The sequence below is a fragment of the Tasmannia lanceolata genome, unplaced genomic scaffold, assembly GCF_043159265.1.
Source record: "Tasmannia lanceolata isolate RefF3 unplaced genomic scaffold, GAP_Taslan_0.1 ptg000018l, whole genome shotgun sequence".
Lineage (NCBI taxonomy): Eukaryota > Viridiplantae > Streptophyta > Magnoliopsida > Canellales > Winteraceae > Tasmannia > Tasmannia lanceolata.
The window spans coordinates 52,582,185-52,604,377 of record NW_027518695.1 but is presented as its reverse complement, the minus strand read 5'-3'; the positions used below and the strand labels follow the sequence as shown (position 1 = coordinate 52,604,377).

Genomic DNA, 22,193 nt, shown 5'->3' with positions numbered 1-22,193 from the left:
TATCAGAGTAAACCCCAAAATAAAGATAAAAAAATATTAAGCATAATCAAGTCATGGGGAAGAAAATAAAAAATCTCTAAATAGGCATAGCTATCACAGAATGAGCAATTCGAACAGCTTCTTCCGAAAGGGAGATACATCCAATCATTCATTTCAAGTAATCCAATGAGGTGAGAGAATGTCCATCACGTGGAGGTAGGCCGACTATATTGTAACAAAGGTTTGATCCCCACTATATTGTAACAAAGATTTGAAGGTCCCGATGTATCGACCATCAGGAAATTTTGAAATATTCTCAAATAGATTGGACACAGTGATATAGAACTATGATGAGAGGATAGAAAGGTACTAAGATAACTGTTTCTTGGACTATCGTTCAAAAAAAAAAAAAAAAAACTGTCTGTTGGGCTTTTTTTTTATTAAAAACTGTCTATTGGACTCTTACTCTTTTTTTTTATTTTTTATAAAAAACTGTCTATTGATTGGACTCTTCTATTTCCAACAACCACATTTTGAGCCCTACATGTGCCTCGTTGATGTGAAAAGATACATTCATCCGACCCGTGAATACATATCCACCCTATTGTTGTTCAGACCACCTTGATCGGATGATCTTAGCCCATTGACTTATTAGGCCTCCTTTTGGATTTCCCCAAGAGAAATTTAAAGATTGATTTTCACAAGGCTTAATCTTTCAATGATTGTAGGACTTAGGGCTTGAGACTGTGGCTTTGGGTTGCAACCACAAGGTTTGGGTTCAATCCATGCCTATATACCTCGAAGAAAGAAAAAGACTAAAAGATCAAACAATGTTCTAGCTTTTGTTCAAAGATATCAATGCTGCCCACTAGTAAGGAAAGAAAAACAATTCATATAGATGGAGCTTCAAAAAAAAATTGGGTAGTGCATCCAAAGGCATTCAAAATAGAATTGCTAATGGAAATTTCATTGTTGGCCCTATGGATTTTTTTTTGTTGCTATTAAGAATACTGTAATGCAACAGTCTAGACTTTTTCCTATGCTAAAAAACAAGAACAACATGCTCTTTCATTTCATAAATTCAATCACAGGCTAATCTATGAGTCTCATTTAAGTATAAAACCAATATGACAGTACAAAAAGAATAACAACATACATATTTATATTGCAATCATGAATTGCATACAAACCAATCATAGCTAAGTTTGTAGGGGGAAAACATAGCCATACATTATTATCTCCTGGACAGAGGGCTGCAGATACACATAATCTCACATTTTGTACTTTTTCCAACGAGAGAAGGGTGCCGACTAAATTCGCTAACCTGAAATGGAAAGAGTTGCTAACCTGAAATGGAAAGATTAACATGTAAGTTGAATTTATATTACTTTAATTTAAGCTGAAATTGATACATCCCTGATTTGCTGCATAGCTATATTACATAAACATAGAATATCCAGAGAAATAACTCCATGGAATCTAAAGGTGGAGAAAAAACTACAGTACGACAAGTTCTTTACATAGTCATGTTCAACTGACGCAAAATCTAAACAAGTGACAAATTCAAACAGTAATGAGTATTGAATGGAAAGCTAACTGAATATTTCAGAAAGTACCCAATAGAGAAATAACATTAAAATATTTTGAATATGGTGCACGTACTGTTTAGTCGCCATGCCCATTTCTGAGAGATTCAATCTCTCAAGGATAGATACAAATTTTGCAAGCTTGTTAATTTTTTTTCAGTCCCTGACGAGGAAAGAACTAAATCTTAATGCTCTGTTCGGTTGCTGGAAGTTCAGTGGGGGATTAGGAGAAGAAGAAATCAAAGGGAAGAAGACAAGAAGATTAGATTGGGAGAAGAATAGTGGAAGATTGACCGGCGGTGTTCGGTTACGTGGCAATCCGCGAGAAGTTTAGCGGAAGATGTAGGGTGCCATTACCAAAATGAAGGGTGGAAAAGAGAGAAAGGGAGAAAAGAGAATAAGACAAGAACTTCTTGAGATCTTGTCCTCAAATTCCACCAAAATGGTGAAATTTGGGGAGAAGATTATGGGGGGAGCATCTCCGCCACGTAGGCTCCACCTAGGATAAAAAGCAAGAATGATGTCTAGAAGTTGTCTAGTGGTCAAAGGTCTAAATGACAACCGAACACGCTTTGGGGAGATCTTTGGAAGATATCAAGCATTTGAAACTCCTACAATCCCCCCAAAACGAGCAACCGAACAGGGCATAAGGGATGCTTTTTCTATGGAAGACAAACACCTAGAAAATCTTCAGTTTTCTTAGTATTGGTAGACATTTCTGAGACATCATCTTTAATAAGTTTGATCAGAGCATCAGACCATTGTCATAACTTGCAACATTCTTTGAACCTTCTCGTATACCTCTCCTTCCATAACTCCAAAAGGATGAGGAGCAGCAAATCCTTCCATAATATAACTTTGCATCCAAAGAAGGAATACGTGTCACCAAGCCATCAGATTGTATCTTGAGGAACTCAACGAAGGCTAAAAGATAGAAAAATTGAACAGAAATCCTTCAAAATGAAATTGAGCAGCTAAAAGTATATGCCTTGAAGATTCAGTATTTCCAACTATGGATCCTACAATTCCTTATAAAGCTCCCTGACAACCCCTTCATCCATCTTGACCCTGGCTAATAGCCTAGATTGAGCCCGGGGACTGATCTTCCTGTTGGCTTTGCTACAACAGTACTCATAGTGTAAGGTCGGCGGGTGGCGTAGCTAAATTCCTCATTGAGATGACTGGACAAACTCTCGACCTGATTGTTCCAGCACAACGATTAATAGCATCTTTGGAACTCATTTCATTGAAGTAGTTAGGGCTCTAATTGAGTGAGCTGTGGATCATAAATGATGAGCGTAGCTTAATTTAGCTAATCTCACAACTCAAGAATTTGGATAGAGTTAAGAGAAATGCCTAACTTATAAGAGGTAGAGAGCAAGTATTGTCATTTCAAATCATAAATCAAGCAATTTTCAGGGTACAACAAAATAGTCATTTCTCTTATATTATTACCAAAGAAGCCACATCAAATCGTAAATCAAGCAATTTTCATGGTACAACAACCCAATAGGGTCCTCTTCAAGTCCAAACTTATGCTGTAACAGAACACACCAGTTGAGAGGTGCCTAAAGCAGCAATGCTTAAGCTATTAGGTACTGAAAGTACTATCATTAGGAGAAAGACATTTAATAAGTTATGCAAACATTTATTTTGCAACTCTCTGGATTGTTGATTACATGTTTGGCATCTAGATTTCTTTAGTTTAGTTTTTCTACTTGTCAGTAGGAGGTATGGGCCAATATGTAGAGGTTTTAACTTTTTGAACTTCCAATTATGTTTACTGACGCAACCTAATAAAATAAGTAATCAATGACAGCATTTTAATATATTTCTCTGCTCTAATATACAAGAATACAGGATTGTCAATACATTTCAGTGTTACATTACAGGCTACATAATGAAATTGTTTCACTACTTATGCTATTATTTAGTAAATTATTTTTGCATTTGCTAAAATTTGCAGTCTCTCACTATTATGCGTTTTTTTAGCATATTCATACAGATTCTCAGTTAGTACAATAATGTTTCCTTGAATGTAAAGCCAATATCGAAGAATTATTAGAAGTTACAAAGTGAATGCTAGCTCCATGCACTCACAGTGCCACACACCCATATGGCTGAGTATTGGAACAATTGGGATTCATATTGTCTGATAGGGTTGTGAAGAGTGGTCCCAACACTTTCGCCAGTTGCTCCGAATCATGTCTTTGTTTGAGGCTTGGATAACATGGAGTTATCGGCCCCCCAAGTTTCCAAAATTAAAAATCAAAAAATAATTTATTGAGTATTTGAATTTATTGTCCTATTTTACTCCAAGTAAAATAAGTTTTATCCAATATTTTAGAATGTCGTGCACCATTTTATTCAGTAGGGTGACTAGCCATGCCAACTCAACTTAAGGTCATGACTAAAACCTGGTAATCTTTCTGAATACAACCACATGCCTAGGCTACATTATTATTTTTAAAGATAAAAATATATCATTTGAAAATAAAACCATGTGGTATAGCAAAATGGAACGAGATGTCCCAACAAAGAAGGTACCAAGCAGGTGACTAAAAAGTACTAACAGCTCTATAACCCAACCACTATGCCTAAGAAAAAACTAAATCTCAAAGAACCTGCCATCAGGAAAATAGTGCCTGAAACAAAACAACAGCACAAAATGGATGAAACATTCGCTGCTTGGATAGATGTAGCAGGACGCGGACAGGAACAACAACCCCTCTGACGTGTACCACGAACTACTGCAAGGGGAGGGTGTTCTCAATGCTTTGCGAAGAGCGCTCCACGCTCTCTCCTTTGGTTCCTATTTGCAGTATCTTTAGCATATGTCGAAATGTAGTTGAAGAATGTTGGACTAAATTTTTATAGATAGAATTCTAACAGCCATTTTGCTAATCTCCAAGGTCCATAGGACATTCTTCTACTACATCAATTGGCATGGATCACCTTTGACTATAAGATTTCCGAATAGTTCTTCCTTGAAGATACAAAGAGCTGCCAAGAGTTCTACTTCATTAATCTATTGTAATATTTGTTCCTCTGTTTTTCATATAATACAAGATTGTCGTCTCTCCCATGGATGTAGGCACCATTTTCAAACCGCATAAAACACTCGTGTTATCATTATATTAGTTTTTTGTTTCCTTTTGTACGTGAGATTGAATTAGGCCTGTCAGATTTCTACAACTCCTATTCATCTAGGGTGATTGCGCGTATCTGTAGGGAATAGTCCCACCCTAAAAATTGGGGTGGGGATATCCTATGTCTTAAAAAAAAAAGATTTCTACAACTACAACTCCTATTCATTTAGGGGGGGGGGGGCAAAGCTTCCAATCAAATGATGCAAACATTAAATTCATCTGTGGTAGGATCAACAGATGAAGAATCCAAAAGGGCTCAACTAGTAAGATTTCTAGGGCCGGACAAAACATGGTTTTGGTGTTTAAAAGCATACTACAGTTGCTCGGCTGCATCTGAACCATCAGTTTTTCAATGATTGTACAAGACTTAGGGATTGAGCCAGTGGCTTTGCATTGCAATCCCTGCCCACTTATGCTTTAGTATAAAGTTACACACAATACACACCAGCAAAGCAAAGAAAAATTGTTAACAAAGACGGAGCTTCAAGAAACAATTTTGGCTGTGCATCTAGAGGCATTTTACATAGAATTGGTAATGGAGATTTCATTATTGGTTATTTGAATTTGTGGTAGCTATTAAGAATATTGCAATTCAACTCTCTGAACTTGTTTCTTCTTCCTTTTTTGTTCTATTCTAAAAAAAACGAACCACATAATGGGTCAAAAGACAGTTCATGAGGCTCCTTTAGGAAGTCCTGAAGCATCAGACCAATATAACAATACAAAAGCAAAGGAAAACATCAAAATGTATGCAGATTTATCTTTGTGGTTGGTACGAAGGAAATCATGAATTGCATAGTAACCAAGCATAACTTTTTTTGTACGGAGATACCTATTGGTTATTAAATTCTATACTTACATGATGTTCAAGATCCGTTCCAGACTGCATATTTAGATAATATGCCATCTGTATTGTTCCATAAGAGAATGGTGCCCGCTGAATTCGCTTAACCTGAATGAAAAGATTAGCATGTAAGTTGACATATATATTACTTGAACTTCGCGTCAATTTGGTACGTCTTTGATTTATTGCTTAGATGGAATACAAAAACATAACAATTTTGAGATAAATAAAGTCATGGAATGTAAAGTTGTAGAAAAACTACAGGATGAAAATTCTTTTCGCTGCATGTTCAACTAAAGCAACATCTAAACAAGTAGATAATTCAAACGATAATGGGTATTCAGAAAAACGTAATTGAATAATAAAGAATTGAATGACCTTGTACTCGTAGAAATAATTTGTTGGAAGAGTCTACAGTGAGACAATAATAAAATTTTTGGTAAATTTTTTTAAAGAAGAGAGTATGATCTGTGTGGGATTTCCATTTTTGGAGAGAGATGGATTAGGGTTTTGAAAAGAAGATAGAATTGAGAACTATATAGAAGAGGAAAAAGGATCTATGGCTTCGAAGGGTGTAAGAAGGAAAACTGTGTATCTAATAGGAGGTTAAACTCAATCCCTTGTTAAGGGAACTTGATCCCTATTGTATGGAATGGTGTAATATCTTCTATAATCATGTAAGAGAGAGAGAGAGAGAGAGAGAGAGAGAGAGAGAGAGAGGAGAAATCCTTCATAGGGGAAAATAATCTGTTTTTCTTTGTTCTATTAAAGAGCTTGACAATGTATTTTGCATAAAAGAAATTACCAAAAAACTAAAATACCATAATAAACAGAAATCAACATGCACGGATAGACGTAGATAGATGACATGTTTGAAATGCTCGCTAGTACAGAATGTTCAACAAAGTCAAACTAAGAAGTGGCTAGATCAAATCCGAATCAACTCGGGTAATGAATGGGAAGACCACATTCAAGGCAAAAAATAGTCTCATTGGATGGCTTCTGATGCAAGCTACTTTTGTTTTTTGGCAAGATGTTCACTTGTGTGGAGTTCCAAAATGGTGAGTTGAATGAAAACCCAATGGCAACTTTCTTTCCAAGCGAGGGAGAATGATGTCATCCAAAGAATATAAGTCACATGGTTCACAAGGAGGAGGCCATCTTTGCCAAGATAAAAGTGGACGAAATTAAAAAGAATAAAAGAAAGAGTCGAAAAGGAATTTAACATAAAAAGGAGGCATATTGGTGAGTCTGCTATCAGTTGGTATGCTTATGGGTGGACTGGAAGTTTCAGGCTCCATGCTGTATGGGTTTTTACACTAGTGGGATGTCTCGTCCCCTCTGTTGTATTTACTCTTACAGCAATAAAAAAATCTGTTACCTTTTCAAAAAAATAAAACATAAAAAGAAGGAATTTGAATAGAGAAAAGAATGATGGTCAATCTACTGTGACCACATATTGCGGGTCCAAATGGTAGTTATGAGTTGCCAATCGTTGACCTATATGCATTGTAGACTGTTTCTAGGAGGAATGCAGTTAGTATTTGAATTTTCCATGCATTGTAGGTTGCATAACTTTACCTTTCATAGTTTGCTATTCTTTGTAAGTTGTTCGAAATCTTCAATGATAGCCTATATCAGATAAGGGAGTTGGTTCATGGTTCATGTATGAAACTTTTGATTGATATGACATTTATACTTAAAAGATTGAAAGCTGGTAATTGTGAGGAATATAGAATTGCCGAGCAGCCTTTCTTCCCTTCAACTTCCGGGTAGTGTTAAATGTTATTTTATCGTTGGCATTGAAATTATCTTTATCTCCTCCACATCCTTCTTTGTGCTTTGTACCCATGTTCTAGCTATTTGTATTTCGATAGCTTTGAATTTTCGTCAAACATGTAATAGGAGAAATAGTCATCATTTGTTTCTCGGAAGTAGGTAAATCGATAGTTTTTATAATTTAAAAGTTGCTTTTTCTGAGTTTTCTAGGCAAAGAATATTATTACTTACTTAAGTTTCAATAGTTATAGAGTACCAAGGAGACATTTTTTTGGGTTCATTTAGAAAGTACTATCAGTTTAGGACTAGAAAGTTATGGTGTAGACATTAGAAGAAGCTTTTTGTACAAGGACTCTCCACATAATTCATGGTAACCTTTCAATGGAACAGTTCATGATTATTTTTTTCAATGGAAATTTTTATTCACAAACAATTCATGATTGCTAATTTTAATGGATCTTTTTTACTGCTTCTATGAAAAAACAGTTCATGATTTTGGAATTTTTTTATTTATTGGGAAATTTCTATAGGAATTTTTAAAATTTTCTATCTCTCTACTTCATTGTTCGAATTAAAGTTTTTTGGGTGGGTAAGCTGGGGTTTGGGGGACCCCTACCAGGGAATTAATGAAAGAAAAGTATTATAATCGTATATAATGCTCTCCTGATCGATCAAGTTGGAGGGGATGATGAGGAGATGGATGTTCACCCCCTTGGGCAGCACCTTTTTGACAATAGATGGCTGCAGCATTGGTTTCTCTTCATACATTAAAAAAATCTTCCAATTCATGTTGTGTTTACTTTTGATTTACATTAGTTATACATTAATCATGACTACTAGATATGCATGTTCCTAATCACTGTTTGAAGTTTCAGCAATCATGTTTCATATTGGGCTCTGGAGTCTTGGCATGAATCAACTGGGATAATTTTTATACATTAAGACTGAGATCAATAGACAAATATGGAAAAAGGAACGATCAGTCCCTTCCAATGAAGCATAATTTTTATATTTTGTCATGTAAGATGAACTCTATTTATGAATATGAATGGATCATGCAATAATCCTCCTTTGGAGAAGATAGTATAGGCATTTGGAGGTTTGAATAAAGGAATATTTCCTTCTTTATGAAAATTTTCTGGTCTCTGCTTCAAGGAAATTTAATCTAGACTGGATATGGAGGTACTATGATGGAAGAAAGACAATTTTCTCCAGATGTAGCAAGATGAGTTGACATTATTGCGTAGGGTGGTTGATAGTTTGGGATAAAGAAAAATCCAAAACAACCTTGCATGTAATTTTACAAAAGCAAATTGGTCATTGGACTGAAATCCATATATAGAAACCTAATATGGATGACAATGAAATGAACTCTTCCCAACCAAATTGGCTTGAGAACATGTTCAGTCTATAAAAACTATCTAATATAGGATTGAGTTTATATGAAAGGAAATAATAAGCTTATTCTAACATAATATATTTCATAAATAGACCCCCAAAAGGAAATTCTTTACAAAGAAGAAGTAAAAGGTCAACTTTTTGTTGTCTACTAAATTGTATTAATTCTGAATCCAGAAATCACAGTTCCCCATTTATCTTTTCTTGTACAAGAAATCATGGATACAGTCGTTAGAATCACATTTAGCCCCAACTGAGACTTTTGACTAACCTCGGTGAATGGATAAAGGCATCCAAAAATGACAGAGAAGGGGAAACATATGGAAACAGGCAGAGATCATTCATTTTTTTTGGGCAGGTGAGCTAGGATATAACCTCCAACTTCTTTATCATTCTTTATTTGGTAGGCCTAAACTAAAAGAGTAGATGAGAATCTGAAAGAAATTGGAGAAAGTTTAGAGCAATAAAAAGTTGCAACTAAGAAAGGTCCAATGAAGCAATTTAAGTTAACATGTGTGTGTGTGTGTGTGTGTGTGTGTGTGTGTGTGCGTGTGTGTGTGTTTAACTCTTTCTTATTTAACAAAAAAGAAGTCAATATGCCAGTGTGTTTGCTTCTATGTTTTTAATTTTTCTTATTTAGCAAAAAAATTCAATGTGTGTGCACACGTGTGAGAAAGAGGGAGAGATAGAGACAGAGGTACAGGCAAGTTGGAAAATTAATTCAATGTTGATGCTAAGTTCTAATAGAAGTTGCTGTAATAATGCAAAAGAGAAACCTTTAGACACCACTCCATCTTCTTATAAGCATATGGAATGTAACTGTTTGCAAATCAAATCACCAATAAAAAAGATACAAAGAATAATAACAAGGAACGACCAATGAATAGAAAGCTCAATAAAAATCCATGGTGGCTTGTTTGACATTAATAAAGTTAACTATGCATAGATCTTAGTTACACATATTGATCACATTCTTAATGAAGACAGTTTTTTTCTCCTGGAGAAACTGAAACTAATTGTAAAAGGAGGACAAAGAAAAATAAAACATATACTGCACCAAGGGAAAAAGCCAATAAAGGAAAAAGAAAAGGAAAACACATAAGAACCAAAGCAGCCTGAACAGTGCTTAAATTCAGCGATGGGTACTCAGTAAATTCATCCCAGTTGGATTCTTTTTGTTACAAAAAAGGTAACAATTTATTCTAGACTACTAGGTAAGTAAATTCGAAAATAAATGAAGAAAAATGTAAGAACCACTCTAATAGCATCATATCAACTAATGTCAGATTTGATTTTGGAGAATAAAAATTCAACCTAGACATACAACAAAGAAAAACATTTAACCTACTTTGAACCATGTAAGACAGAATTTTGTATGGGCATCTAGAATTTCTTTGAGTAGATGTTTTTTCCAGCATCATGTTGTTCCATTCTAATCTATAGAGCTAGAACAAAGAGTCCGGCAAATCTCTTACACAAGTATTCTACTAGCATCACATCAACTAATTTGGAATTTGAATTTAGATTAAAATATCTCAACCTAGACATACTAACAAAGAAAGCATTTTACTAGCATCACATCTTGCATGTACCTCTCAACCTAAAACTTAACAGAGTTTTGATGCTCAGTTCTAACAGAAGTTGGCATAATAAATTCAAGAGGGAAACCTTTAGAGTGTAGACACAATTTCATCTTCTTATAAGTATATGGAATGTAATCAATTGCAAATGAAATCACGAATCAAATAACATTTAAAGCAAACCAACACTTAATAAAAAGGAAGAAGAGTTGAAGAGTTGAATGCCTAAAATTTCAGCCACAAGATCAATTAATAGAATGATACCAAGAAATAATGACAAGGAACAACCAATGAGTAGCAAGGAAAATAAAAATCCATGGTGGCTGGTTTGACTTTGTTAATTTTAATTATGCACAGATCTCACATTCATACATTGATCAAATTCTCAAGTAATGTATACATATACAAAGATATTTTTTTCTTTTTTCAAGGATTAGTTGAAACTTGTTGAAAAAGGAAAACAAAGAAAAGTACAACAAACACTCCACCCAAGGAACATAAATCAAAGGGTCCAAAACAGAGCATAAATTCAATGAAGCATAAAAGATAAATTCATCCCAGTTAGGGTTCCTTTTGTCTCAAACAAGTCATAATCTACTGTATATTAGGCAAAGACTAAGACAAAAAAAAATTGAGATATAATGAAAAAATTAAAGAAATGATTGGATTGGGGAGAAGAAAGTGGGGTAATTTTCACTTGCCTTTTCTTTTAATTTTTCATGGATGAGTGTCCTTCTTTATGAACCTGAAATTCCAGTAAAATTAATTATTTCCTTTGTTTTGTAAGAAAGTGAAAGAGAGAAAATGAGGAAATGAAAAGAGATAGAGAGAAATTGAGGTTTACTATTCTTTAAAATAAATAATGGATTGAAATCTATTCATATGATTAATAAAATCCAAGAGCCCTAATTTGGGATTGAACCTCTAGCTCAATGGTTAAGGCTTTTTCAACAACCTGGAGGTCGGAGGTTCAATCCCATCTTACATACCAAAAAAAATAAAACAAAAGCCAAGAGGAGAGACAGTCGTGTACCTTCTCCAGAGTAGTCTTCAAACCCTCGAGCCAGTTATCTCTATTTTGGGGATGTGTGAGATATTGGGCCAATATTGGCCTCCGTCCTTTTGACACTGTTTCTCTACTTCCGGACAGCCATCAATATATAATTCCTGAAGCGTGGTGGGCAGCCCATCCTCCGGCAAGGAAACGAGTTGAGGACAATACCAAATGGTCAATGTTTTGAGGGAGGTGAGGTTCTTCAACATCCCCTTGGGCAGGGATTTCAGATTATCACACGAACAGATCTCGAGGGTTTTAAGTGTGGGGGGCAGTAGCATGCTTGGAGAGAATTCGATTTGTGAACATCCACCAATAACTAAGGTTTGGAGGGATGTAAGGTTTTTAGAAAAGATCTCAACATTATCAACTGAGAGATCTGGAAGCATGTCTGGAAACTGCTGCATTAGAGGGCACTTTCTAATTGTCATTCTACGGAGGCCGATGATGTTTGGCAATGACTCTAGTTGTGGACAGTTATAAATATATAATTCTTCGAGGGAGGTGAGGTTATTACGCATCCCCTTGGATAGGGACTTGAGATTAGGACAGTCGTAGATCCAGAGATATTTAAGCGCGGTGGGTAACTCCTCGCCTGCCAATGACTCCAATTGCGGACAATTTCTAATTGCCAAGATTTTGAGGGATGTAAGGTTGTTGAAAATCCCCTTGGACATGGATTTAAGATTAGAACATGAGAATATCTGAAGGGATTGAAGAGTGACGGGCAGTTCCTCCGCTGGCAAGAATGGGCATTGAGTAACCAAGTCCAGATGTTGGAGGGAACTCAGTTTTCCTAGCCCCCTTGTAGGCATACACTTGAGGCTATCACAACCGTGGGATATCTCGAGAGATCTAAGCGTGATGGGAAGGTCCTCCTCGTCGTCTCCCAATGACTCGAGTTTAGGACACCCCTCAATGTGTAAATATTGGAGAGAAAAAAGGTCATGCAACCCGACCTCCTTTGGCCAAGACACCAACTCATTACATCCAGCGACATGCAATTTCTCAAGTACGGTTAAAGGTTGAAGAAATCCATGGGGTAAGGATATCAAGCCTTTAATAGAGCGAATTTGTAACGACTTTATACTAGTGAGGCAAGGAACCAAGGCCGGTACCATCTCATTACAGTCTCCTAATTCCAAATTATTAATGGATGGGAGGTGGGGAAATCTCTGCAGCTTAGGACAATTTGATATATTTAGTGTACCAAGGCATGGCATGTCCCCTTCTCTTGCTCCACACCATTCCTCCAAATTCGGCATGTTTACCAGCTCTAACTTCTCCAATGATGGAAAACCCTTAATAACCTTATTGGACCCACCGATAAACTCACCTTCAATATGTTTCAATCTATCCATTCCATCAATCTTGAGCTTCTTTAGGAAAGGTAGCTGCCCAAGGGGTGGAAGTTGTTGGCAATTCAAACATTGAACGAGACTAACAGTGTTCAGATTCGTCAAATTACCGCTCATCATCCACCTTGGGAAACTAACAGCACCATATGATAAAATCTTTAGGGTTTTGAGGTTGGAGTGAGGTTCGAGGGCTTCAAGTACCTCCTCATCAACTGCAACACCTCGTGGATTATTATTTCCCCATTCCAACGTCAACTCATCAAGGTACTCTTTCTTCTTCAAATTGGCTTCCTTGCATTCGTTCCCATCTATCACATTCTCTAAATTTGAAATGTGAATAGTTCCCCTCAACTCTGTCAAGTTCTTTAACTCCCTTATTCCATATCCACTTTCTTTGCCCACAACAAATATTGTCAGTGTTTGAAGAGTTATTAATTTCCCAAGTTCCAGCGGCGTAGAAATCTTACAACCCTCCAAAGCGAGATGCCGTAAGTTAATTAGGTTGCTGGTGGACTTTGGTAGCTCAGCAAGTTGCTTGCAATAGCAAAGTTTCAGTGTTTGCAGATTATAGAGGCTAGCAATAGATTCAGGCAAGGTTGCAATATTTGTATGAGAGAGATCAAGGTACCTCAAATATTTTATTTCGCCAATAGAATCCGGCAAATCTCTTACACAGCTATGACTCAAATCTAACACCCGTAAGCATCTCAATTTTAGGAAGAAATCATGAGCAACTTGCTTAGTGAGTCTTTCGTACCTTCGCAGTAGCAAAAATGTGCGCAACCTCTCAGATTCATGGAAGGACTCAAAAATTTGTGAGTGTTCATCGTATTCCCAAACTGATGCATGACGAGCCTTTGCAGCGACATTCCAAGAGTCAACACTATTTTTTATTCTGAAGTATTCATCACCAGAAACGGATTGTGCAAGGTCATGATTTAAGTCATGCATCTTGTAGTATGATCTGTAGAACCCTTCAAAATATTGAAAGAAGGACCTTGACATCAACTCATCAAAATACTCGAAACCTATGTCTTCCAATTGCTTCCTTCCTTCAGGTTGGATAAATCCTTCTGCAATCCAACATTGGATTAGAGTGTCCTTGTCAAATTCATAATCCTTTGGAAACAGGGAGCAATACACAAAGCATTGTTTCAGACATGCAGGCAAGTGATCGTAGCTAAATTTTAGTAATGGAATAATATCATTTCTCATCTTTGATATTTCCCACATTTCACTTTCAAGGATATTCTTCCACTTGTTCTCGTTGGTATTTGAACGTAAGAGACCTCCAAGAGCTTCTATTGCCAAAGGCAACCCATTGCACTTTTTCACGATCTTCTTTCCAATTGCTACTAAGTTTGGAGGTACATCTGAGCTTCCCACTATGAATGCCCGTCGTGTAAACAAGGACCAGCTGTCATCCTCATCTAAACAACCCAAATTATAAGCGGGAATAGTGCCCATGATTCTTGAAACCTCTGAACTTCGAGTAGTTATTATAATTCTACTTCCGTTTGCCCCAGAACTGAATGGGGACTGTAGCCTATCCCAGTCACTATGATTCTCATTCCATACATCATCTAGGACGAGTAAAAATCTCTTGCCACTCAATTCTTCCTTGAGGCTAACTTGAAGTGGATCGATTTCGTTAAGATCACAAGGTTTCTTTGTCACTGATTCCATAATTGCTTTTGTTAGTCCACGTATATCAAAATCGTCAGAGACGCAGACCCATCCTTGAACTGGAAAATGATCTCCCACCCTTTTATCATTGTAAATAAACTGGGCGAGAGTTGTCTTTCCGAGGCCCCCAATGCCGACAATCGGAATAACAGAGATATCCTTGGATGACGACGATGACGATGATGACGATGATGCAAATTCATCCAACAGCAATTTTACTATCTCCTCTTTATCGTTAACCCGGCCGCATATTTTTGATTCATCCACTAACGAGCTCATCTGTGGTTGCCTTTTTATTTCAGGCCGCCTCCCTGCATCTCCTTGTTTCAGATGAAAGTGATGCCTATCCTGTCCAATCTTATCCAATCTCTCCCGAATTTCTTTTATCTTATGTCCTATCTCATGTCGAAACTTAACTGGGTTGGAAGTAAAACAAGAGAAGCATAAGCTGCGCACCTGCTTCATGTTACTGGTTTGCATATTTCCTTCCAATTTTGATCGGAGCACTTCAGTTGTAAACTCGTCCACTACATCATCTGCATCGTAAGCAACACCCTTAAGCTTCCGAAGCCAATCTTTCACTGCATTACTGCTTACTTGCTGTTCTTCAGCATCTTGAAGCACAGCTTGAATTGCAGATAATGTGGTGGATAGGTTTTCGACCTCTTCATCAACACCCCATAGTAATGTATCTCTTGTATGACTGAATCCATCAATTTGCCAACGATTGTATCAACAAGAGGAGACAGTAATAGATCGGCCATACCTTCTTCCTGTATTGGAGAGAAGAACCAGAGAAAGAAGCAACGAACTAACAAATCGTGATTCAAAAAGAAAAAGCAAGCTTAGAGCACTATGAACTCAAAACGCCTCTGTTTTTTTTAGCACAGAGAGCCTCTTGCAGTGGGGAAAAACAAGTAATCTAAGAAATCTAAGAAATAATGACCAGTAATCGGATATAGATTGATCTGAACCGTTGGACCTTGCTTTGGATCTCCATGCCCCAAAATTATTGCAAATCGTCGATTCTTAACATCACGTGGACTGGTATGAAATGGATGGCTCTGATAAGTTAAAGATGGGACCCAAAATGCTCTAGTGATCTGATAGTATGCCCAATAGTTAATTGATCTTAACCGTTCACTTGATTGACCTTGCCTTGGATCTCCTTTATATATGCCCCAAAAATCATACAAATCTTTCCATCTTGACATCACATAGACTGTAAAAAATAGCAGGACGCATCAAATGAATGGCTCTGATTAGTTAATGATGGGACCCATATTGTCATTCATTTGATGGGGAGATTTTTACTATCAAATGGGGCCCATTTAAGCATTTAAGCACTAGACAATGTTATTGTTCCGTGTGGCCGACAAGGAGAATCAAACAATAGCAACCCACTTTAAGAAAAGTAAAGTTTGATTGTGGCCGACAAGGAGAATCAAACAATAGCAACCCACTTTAAGAAAAGTAAAGTTTGATTGGGCCACTTTAAGAATCAAAGATGAAATAATTCGTCTACCACACTCACGTGCTCAAGAATCAAAGTTTGATCGGGAATGATGCTCTCTCTCTCTCTTACTTTTTTCTCTATCTATATATTGGTAATGACACATCCTACCAGTACTCCACTTGGTTGACAAGCAAAAACTACCTACCAATATTCTATGAGGTAAGTTCCAGGTAAATCCAAGGCTCTCCTCCTCGTTATTGACTACTTACACCACTAATCTACTAGGTAATTGCCTGCAACCAAACAGAGCCAAGTTCTTGTAGACTTGAAAAGTGGTGTGTACTTACGGTCATGGCCGACAAGGAGCATCACACTATAGTAACCGACTTAATGAAAAGCAAGCTTGATTGTGCCCACATTACATAAAAGACAAAGAAGCGATAATTATTCTTCATGATTTACGTGTTCTAGCCACCGAGGCACCACACATTAGAAAAAGGTATTGATCGATTGAGAAGCTCCAAACAAGATTAGAACTCTAAGGCTCAATTTTGTATTTTGAGAACCGATTGTGAGTCCAAAACTGATTATTGGACTCAAATTCATGTTTAATTTTTAGTCCATTAATCAGTTTTGGACCCACAATCAGTACTCAAAATCCAATACAAACAGGGCATAATCAATTTTGGGTGCTAATCCAATACAAAGAGGGCATAATCCAATACAAACAGGGGATTTTGAGAATTGATTGAGTCCGAAAACTTATTATTGGACTCAGAATGGAGTTAAGATTTTAGTTCGATAAGCAATTTTGGACTCGGTCAATTCTCAAAATCCAAAAGAAAAGGTGCCTAAACTATTGATTTCATAGGCCTTAATCTTATAGACAAGATGTGTAGTTTGCAAACCTAGAGTTAAGAGAAAGAAATTGCTAGATGGTGTCTCTTAGGCTTTTTTTTAATGTGCAACGTTCATATGATAGGATCCATTGATCTGACCTACTAAAAAGTTGTTGATTGGGATGTTCGTTCAGCACGAGGCTAGGACCGCGTATGCCAACTAGACATATCGTTCAGGTTCACATAGTGGCAACCGAGGGCACAAGAGTCATTTCATACCTCTTCCAGAAGAAAATCATAGAACCTGTGCCCTAATAGGAAACCTAGCTGGCGGCGAGGATAAGTAAGGAAACCGACTTCTTAGTCAAGTAGGCCAATCACAAGGACTCCATTAAAGCTAAGTTTTCCAAACTAACAGGGACTAGTCTACCAAAGGGGGACCAAACTCCAAAGTATGCATCACACTACTGCACCATTTGCTTCTCTTCAAGCTCTCCCTGCCTTTAGCGTTTAATTTATACTGTTTGGTACTCCATTCTGACTTGAGCATCGGAGTGTGCCCCCGTGTCCAAACACCGGGCCCTTTAACGAATTCTCAATGCCCAACCTAGGCTGAAGTCCAGATTTCAGCATCAACCAGGACCAATAGATAGATTGTTTTGATCACCGAATGGTTGGACCACCCACTTTTAATATACCTTTTCCACTGGTGTTTTTCCTTGAAAAAAATCTAAGCGTAAAATATCACATTTTAAGGTTTCTTTGCATTTTTTTCCCCTGAGACAACTTGCAAACCGCACATTTGAGAGTTTCTATATGATGCATAGACAAACCATTTAAAGAAAAATTATGAGCCGGTGAAGTGGAACCCGTTCAATGATCCAAATAATTTATTTGTTAGGCCTAGTTGCGATGGAGCATGCATCAAATTCTACTTACGCTGAAAAATTCTCATACTCCAATGGGGTTATTAGTGGGCAGTGAAAAAACAAAGAAGCAACGAATTATGTTCTCACATGGGAAGGTTAGAATCGCGCAATAAGAGTTGATTTTGTTGCATGGCCTAGCCATAACAAGGGCCAGATCCCATCCAGAGTAGGCCCCTCACAGTTTATAAATCGGGGTGTATCAATTGATACATTGACATATATATATATGCAACGACATACCTTTGATATGGATATATTGATGAAGGTGTTAAAAATTATGTCGTTACACATATCATTGTCAATCTAATATATTGCATTTACATGAGACGTTTCAACTTATGTATTTGAGATTTACAAAACGATAAAAAAGTGTATTAGATATTTGAGATGCACTTCTACTTACAATAGGTTTCACATATTGGCCCCAGTTTACTGCCATGTAGCCTTTACAAGTAACCCTAATTCACTATCTCATTTGACCATCACAAGTAGGCTCCACTAATACAATCATATCGGCTCACAAGTAAAGCCCTATTATACTATCATGTGAGCCCGCAACTAAAACTACATAAATTTTAAGTTTCATACACTAATTTGTTTATATAGACAAATTTGACATCATGTTTCATCATTTTCAGTCTTCGTTCATGGACCACCAGACTCATCATCCCGCCTATTCGACGAGTAGCTACAAGAGATGATGTATTCTCTCAGGTTATGGGAGAGGAGAGACATGGCCGAGTATGGAGCCGTATAGAGTGCTAGAGAAAGACTGCAGAAGCTCAAAAGACAAATGAACTAGGATAGCAGCGCACAGATGCAAGAACAATGGGCAAATATTCTATTAAATTTTTGGGGTAACAATCAGTTAATATTTTAATTATGTTTAGTGTGATTAAGTTTAAAATTTGTTATTTTACATAGTAATTAATGCATCAATCTTATTAGGGATTTGCTAGGGGCCATCACAAAAGGCATTTCGCGGACTGGCTGTTGCATGAGAGAGCCACCACATAGGCTCTCTTTTCTTCTTATTCATTTAATTCATCCTACGTGGTCGCTCTCTCATGCAACACCCTGTCCATGAAATGCCATATGCGATTGTCCTTAGGAAATCCCATCTTATTATATGTTAAGTTCCGAACGCTGCTACTCGATGGTTAGATGCACCACTCTCCTCTACAAGTCATGCAGTTCCCTCCCCCATCGAGGTATATATGTTGATATTTTCACCAAGAATAATGTCAGTACTTGACAGGTATGATTAGTTATCTTACATAACCATCATCATATACCCTCAATTGCTCAGGTTGTTGTGATGGGCCTCACACGACATGATGTGGAAGTGGCACACAATATTTTCTTTAGACAGAAGATTCAATGGCAGAAGTTGGGGGCACATAGGGGTGTAAACGAGCTGAGCCGAGCTTGGCCAGGCTCTGCTCGGCTCGTTAAGCTCAAAAGCCCGGCTCGGGCTCGAACCAGGCTCGGGCTCGGCTCGGTCAGGCTCGGCCAGAGTTCGGAGCTACTTGGGCTGGGGCCAGTCCGTCGTATCGAAGCACCGCTGCGAAAAATGGGTGCAAAGGAAATCGGAGTCCCGCCCTCAGCGACTCCTCGTAGATACAGAGATCCTGACTCTCGTTACAGGCTCTGTCTCCCTCTATAGCTGCCCTCAGTTCAAATCTTGGGGGCACGCAGTACTTGTCTCTAATGTCCCCCAACATGGACCTTGTGAGGTAATTTTCCTCGACCAAAGCTCGCAGGTTGTACTTTGGGTTGGCCTCCATTCGCGCTCTAGCGATCACCTCCACCGCCCGGCCAGGAAGGAATGTTGTGGACGCCTCAGCAACGTCGCGAGCTTCTGAGCCCGAGCCAAAATTGACACCCTTAGGGGCACACCATTCGGACACGGATTCTGTGTAGTCTGTATGAAAGTACCCTTGGTTCATGACGAACCTTTTGTAAGACCGTATGGAAGGTTCAAAACCATAAGAGATGTCGTTGGAGCAAATGTCGCTTGGGTTTCTGCATTTGTAAGTAATGTTCATTTACTTATTGATGCATGATGAGCCTTTATTGACATGAATAATTCTTTATCAATATATATATTTTTTGGTTTATTTTGTTCGTAGGTTCAATGTAATCCAAGTAGTTGAGTCGTACTTTTTTATTTTTTGAATTTTGATTTTGGTTTTGAGTGTGGTGTTTGATTTGGTTTGACTGTCTATTGTTTTGGTGTTTGTGTTTAACTTTTTTTTTGTTAAAATATGTATAAGATGATTTTTTGGTGTTTTAATATATTTGAATTGTGAATTCTTCATGTGTTTTAAGGAATATTGATTCTTTATTAGTGTGTATTTTAGTTTTCAGTTTTGGTTTACAATCATATAGCTATTTTGGAAGTACTTATGCTTAAGGAATTTGCGCCAACAAGTGCAATGAAGAAAAACTTGGTGCCAACAAGAGAAATGAACCCAGAGGTGAAATTTTGTATTTGTAAAAACCCTCCTCAAAACCAGTAAGATGTAGCTGAGTTTCCTTTTTAGAGAAACTTGGTGCCAACAAGAGAAATGAATCTAGACGTGAAATTTTGCATTTATAAAAGCCCTCCTCTAAGACAGTAAGATGCAACTGACCTTCCTTTTTTACTTTTATTTCTTTTCTTCTCTTCTCTATATCTATCTTATAGTTTGATATACTTCTTCGCAATCATCTTTCCTCGAATGCATTGATAGGATAGTTGCCATTAAAACTTTCAAAGCTATCTATGCTAAGAAATCTATCAGTACAACAATTCTCATTGAACTTCATTTATCATTTGGAATTGTATTACATTCTGATAAATGTATGCTTTCTCTTCACTCCAATGCAGAGGGTAGAAGGTGTCATGGGAAGAATTACGCGCGGCAGAATCTTTCAATCACATAAAACAAATTTTCTTCTTCCCAACGACCTTAAGCCAAGATCGTAGTTACTAGATTCTGATGGTGACGAATTGAAATTCAGAAGTTTAAGAGAACTTTACCCCAAGATTATCGAAAAGATAAGCACTACTTGATCCACTCACTACCTGGTGTTTGGTGTTTCTGAAACACAAACTCTTTAGAAGTTGTAGTAGTGGCTCCTTGAGTTGCACGGATTGAAGGATGAAGATACTAAGAACCAATCTTGAGATTCAATCTCAAGTGTATGTTGAAATCCTCTCGCCCTTTTTGTTTTACTGATACAGTTATTGTTTATGGCAGACAGATGTTGTTCGTGAATCGAGGAGACTTATTCATTTGGAATAATTACGGTTTAATTTATATTTCTATTAGATTATTGTGGATATTTTGTGCTATGCAGGTAAATGCACACAACGGTGGGGCTGTGTGCGGGTGAGCGGCAATGAGCACTACAACATATAAATGTTTCTCAATTTGTTTCCTTTTTGTATCTTGGTGCATTTTTTTGGCTGAAATTCTACTATGAATTATTTGATGAAACTTGTATTGTATTTTTGAAACTGTTCAAGCATATTTTCCTGTGTCTACTCACATCCTTAAGGTATGGCCTTTGCTACTGATCTTTGTCAAAGTTGCAGTTCTCAAGGCTAGGCCTAATATTCCCTTCAATAACAAGCACTTCCTTATTGGTGGAAGTGATGAGACCACCTACCAAATTATGCGGGTCTCATCTCACTTCCACTATTAAATGCACTACAAATCTTCACCCATTCAACCCACACTGAATTCTGCACCGCTGTTTAGAAAATTTTAAGTCAGTTATTGACTCACCGAGTCGACTTGGTTTTGGCCATATTAAGTCAATAGAAAACTTCTCTTACATGTTTATAAGAAACTCGCTGCATCAATCATTGGTTCAACTGTATCTTTTACCATACTTGGTCTAAGTTGGAGTTTACAAAAATTGTTCCAAACCGATGAAGTTGGGTGGTTAATTAAGGCTTTTTTTCTATTGAATCCATCAGAAATATAACAAATTGCTGATTATGCAGATTGAACTGAGACTGAATTAGTTTATAATGAGCTTGAATAAGATTTCCTAGTCCTAAACCTTATAAAGCCTTTGTATATTTCCCAATGTATTCTGGCTGTTGCATCATTTATTTGTCACAGTTTCCTTTCTCTTTAATTCTATCATTCTGAAATGTATGGCTCTTAACTGTGAGAGACTTCTCTTTTTTATGATTTTCATTCTTATGTTCTTACAACTGTTTCAAGTTCATCGGTACACATACATGAATGATAACTTGTTCGTACACTGAGTTTGATTATTGAGAGTTCTCCCCCTTTTGCTTCATATTCCTTTGTCATCCTCGAATTTAAAGAACCTGTGTGTTACTTGGATCACATCATATGTTTTTGTTCTGCTGGTTAACATATGCCCCACTTTTGGGTTGTGGAGCTCATCCAATTTAGGGGTGCAACTCGGGTCGATTTTTCGGAATTCGAGTCAAGCTTTTACCTTAAAATAGGGTAAGGTTCAGGTTAGCAAAAGCTCAACCGACCTGACCCAAGCCCGTATCATCCATTCTGCAAAGGAGAAACTGACAC

At 37.3% G+C, this 22,193-nt stretch overlaps 1 protein-coding gene across 1 annotated transcript; it reads right to left on the bottom strand.

The window, feature by feature from the left end:
• Nucleotides 1-1,031: 1,031 nt before the first annotated feature.
• On the bottom strand, nt 1,032-18,076 carry LOC143850440 (putative disease resistance protein RGA3). Its single transcript, XM_077359692.1, has 8 exons — nt 18,041-18,076; nt 17,878-17,940; nt 17,230-17,320; nt 15,180-15,186; nt 11,349-15,116; nt 11,017-11,060; nt 5,574-5,666; nt 1,032-1,303 (listed from the first exon to the last, which is right to left on the bottom strand). Exons 1-5 carry the CDS (start codon nt 18,074-18,076, stop codon nt 11,366-11,368), a joined length of 3,948 nt encoding a protein of 1,315 aa, XP_077215807.1. The 3' UTR covers nt 1,032-1,303; nt 5,574-5,666; nt 11,017-11,060; nt 11,349-11,365.
• Between the last annotated feature and the right edge of the window lie 4,117 nt (nt 18,077-22,193).

Bases quoted from the DNA above. Each gene is read 5' to 3' on its own strand.
- LOC143850440 (XM_077359692.1), bottom strand. From the start codon at position 18,076: ATGGCAGTAAACTGGGGCCAATATGTGAAACCTATT. The intron at 17,941-18,040 runs GTAAGTAGAAGT...GCAATATATTAG, and splicing joins GCCAATATGTGAAACCTATT to ATTGACAATGATATGTGTAA. The intron at 17,321-17,877 runs GTATGTCGTTGC...TCTGGACTTCAG, and splicing joins TCAATATATCCATATCAAAG to CCTAGGTTGGGCATTGAGAA.